Below are 2,541 nucleotides of genomic sequence, written 5' to 3'. Positions count from 1 at the left end.
ATACAAGTGGCAGACATTTTTTTGGAGCCCAAATGCTTTGAAGTCTATGTAAATTCATCCGTTGTGGCTTCTACATTGGAGACAATTTAATTTTGTGAAAACCGATCACCAAGTGGTGAGACTGAGAAGTGCCGGTATAACGTACCGCACACTTCATCCACTGCCTCTAAGTTTAATGGAGAGCAAACCTATGACACTCATTAAATGAACAATAACCCTGTTTTGTTTTATCTTCCCTTCATATGTAAACATTAATGTATGAATGAGTTAATATTTACCTTCTTTTAAAGAAAGAACTAAGTCTCCTTGCAGAGTACAAAACCGTTGTATTTGTCTCACAATTACCTTATCTTCTATATCTTCTGTACCTCTTATACGTCCTTTAACCCTCTCTTATGTGTGAGAATCCTTTACGGTACAACTTGTGGTTCTAGTGGTAGTGGGTGGTTCTGATATAGTTGGAAATGAGATAAGATCCAGTATGAAATAAATGACAGAAGATAGGTAAAGGGATAAAGTCATAAATAAGCTAGTAGTGATAAATAGCATAAGATATGTCCACCATATATATAAACCTGTGCACAGATAATTAAATAACAGTTTCACAAATTACCATCTACAATCTACGTACAATAAATACAACATTCAAAACATTTGAATCAATAAGGGCCTCTAGCTCTAGAACTATCATCATCATCACCATCATCACCATTTATTTATATAGCGCCACTATTTCCGCAGCGCTGTACAGAGAACTCATTCACATCAGTCCCTGCCCCATTGGAGCTTACAGTCTAAATTCCCTAAGAAACACACACACAGACTAGGGTCAATTTGTTAACAGCCAATTAACCTACTAGTCTGTTTTTGGAATGTGGGATGAAAGCGGAGCACCCGGAGGAAACCCACTCAAACACAGGGAGAACATACAAACGCCAGACAGATAGGGCCATGGTCGGGAATTGAACTCATGACCCCAGTAATGTGAGGCAGAAGTGCTAACCACTTAGTCACTGTGCTGCCAAGCTAGACATCTTCCAGAAACCACTTGGCCACATTTTGAATGAGCTGACACATAGAGTTTTGTCTTATCACTTCACAAGTTTTGCAGTAAGGATATGATGCCAAATTGGATGTTTGTACACGGTATTTAGATCTCCAGTTGAAATACTTTCTGTATTTCTCATCATCTTTGTCTAACTCCAGAAGGTAAGCAGCCAGCTCCTTCGCACTTGGGAAATCATCAACATGAATAAAAGCATCTCCTGGAACGAAACGTTCATAGTTCTTACGAGATGTCCCCAACACAACTGGCACTGTCCCTGATCCAAATGCATTGATCCATAGTTTCTCGGTGATGTAATCCCTGTAAATAGAATTCTCAAAGGACAAATAGAATTTGTATTGAGATATGGTTGAATGGAAATCCTCCGACTTCAGTTTCATGTGTTTTGCCCCATAAACATCAATAGGAATGTGTTTCCTTAGCTCCTCATAATAACTAATGCGGCGGACACCAGGGTACCAACTACTAACTACCCAGGACACCAGCTTGGATTTTGTTGGAATGGTGAAGTTTTGAGGTTCTTTCAATATTTCAGTACGGCCATATGGGATGACAATATCTGAATCCATACGGAACGTCATAGTCCAGTTGAACAAGTTATCCAGCATATCCAGGTTACTAATAATTAGTGGAGGTTCCATATTGTACCACACCCAACGTTGGAAATAAGGTCTTGGCTTTTGGGGCATGGCCTTTTTGTTGTACATAATGTCTCCATGATGTATGACGACTGCATCAGCAGCACTATACAGACGTCTATCTACTGACAGCTTGCACTCGGGGATACCAAAGTCTATGTGGCACCTATCTAATGGAAACTTGGATCCCCAAGGAAAGGTCCAAATCAGGATGACAATCTCTCTCTCTTCTTTTGTCATGTTTTGCATAATCGCCTTTTCCATAGAGTTTGAGATACTTGGTGTGATGAGCACATAATTCCATTTAAAGTATAGGAAGAACAAAAAAATAAAAATGGCAAATATGAATAGGTGCTTTTGGATCAGTGAAGTCAAGATCATCTTTTATCTGTAAGGAAATTAGAAAACACAGCTTTATTTTACATATCATCATCCATGGTGAAAATAAATATATATGTGACATAAGGAGAAAGTAATAAACATTTTGTTGGCCCTTTATTGAAGTTGTGTGATCTATAACATGAATATGGTTTTTGTTTTATAGATTTTTTTCCCCTTTATTGCCTTTTATTGAAGGTTTTCACATAATCTTTTAGGGTATGATTTGCTAAAATGTAACTTAAAACCTCCCCTGTTCATAATGCAGTAAAAACCTTCTCGAGCCAAAATAGGCAAATGACTAAAATAGCACAATACAATGGGGCAGAGACGGAACTAGCAAGCTGAAAGCCCCTGTGGAGGTAGGTGAGGAGGAGGGAACTAGGGCCCTCACCCTCTGCATCTGCCATGGGCCCCGGTGCACTGCATTTGCTGCACCAATTGTAGTTCCGCCAGTGA

At 39.2% G+C, this 2,541-nt stretch overlaps 1 protein-coding gene across 1 annotated transcript; it reads right to left on the bottom strand.

Moving 5' to 3' along the window:
* Positions 1-968: 968 nt before the first annotated feature.
* On the bottom strand, positions 969-2,085 carry LOC142101469 (3-galactosyl-N-acetylglucosaminide 4-alpha-L-fucosyltransferase FUT3-like). Its single transcript, XM_075185922.1, has one exon. It carries the CDS (start codon positions 2,083-2,085, stop codon positions 1,027-1,029), a length of 1,059 nt encoding a protein of 352 aa, XP_075042023.1. The 3' UTR covers positions 969-1,026.
* Between the last annotated feature and the right edge of the window lie 456 nt (positions 2,086-2,541).

This window comes from Mixophyes fleayi, chromosome 9, assembly GCF_038048845.1.
Source record: "Mixophyes fleayi isolate aMixFle1 chromosome 9, aMixFle1.hap1, whole genome shotgun sequence".
NCBI lineage: Eukaryota > Metazoa > Chordata > Amphibia > Anura > Limnodynastidae > Mixophyes > Mixophyes fleayi.
Note: the sequence above shows the minus strand (reverse complement) of the source record. Positions and strands in the feature narration are given on the sequence as shown.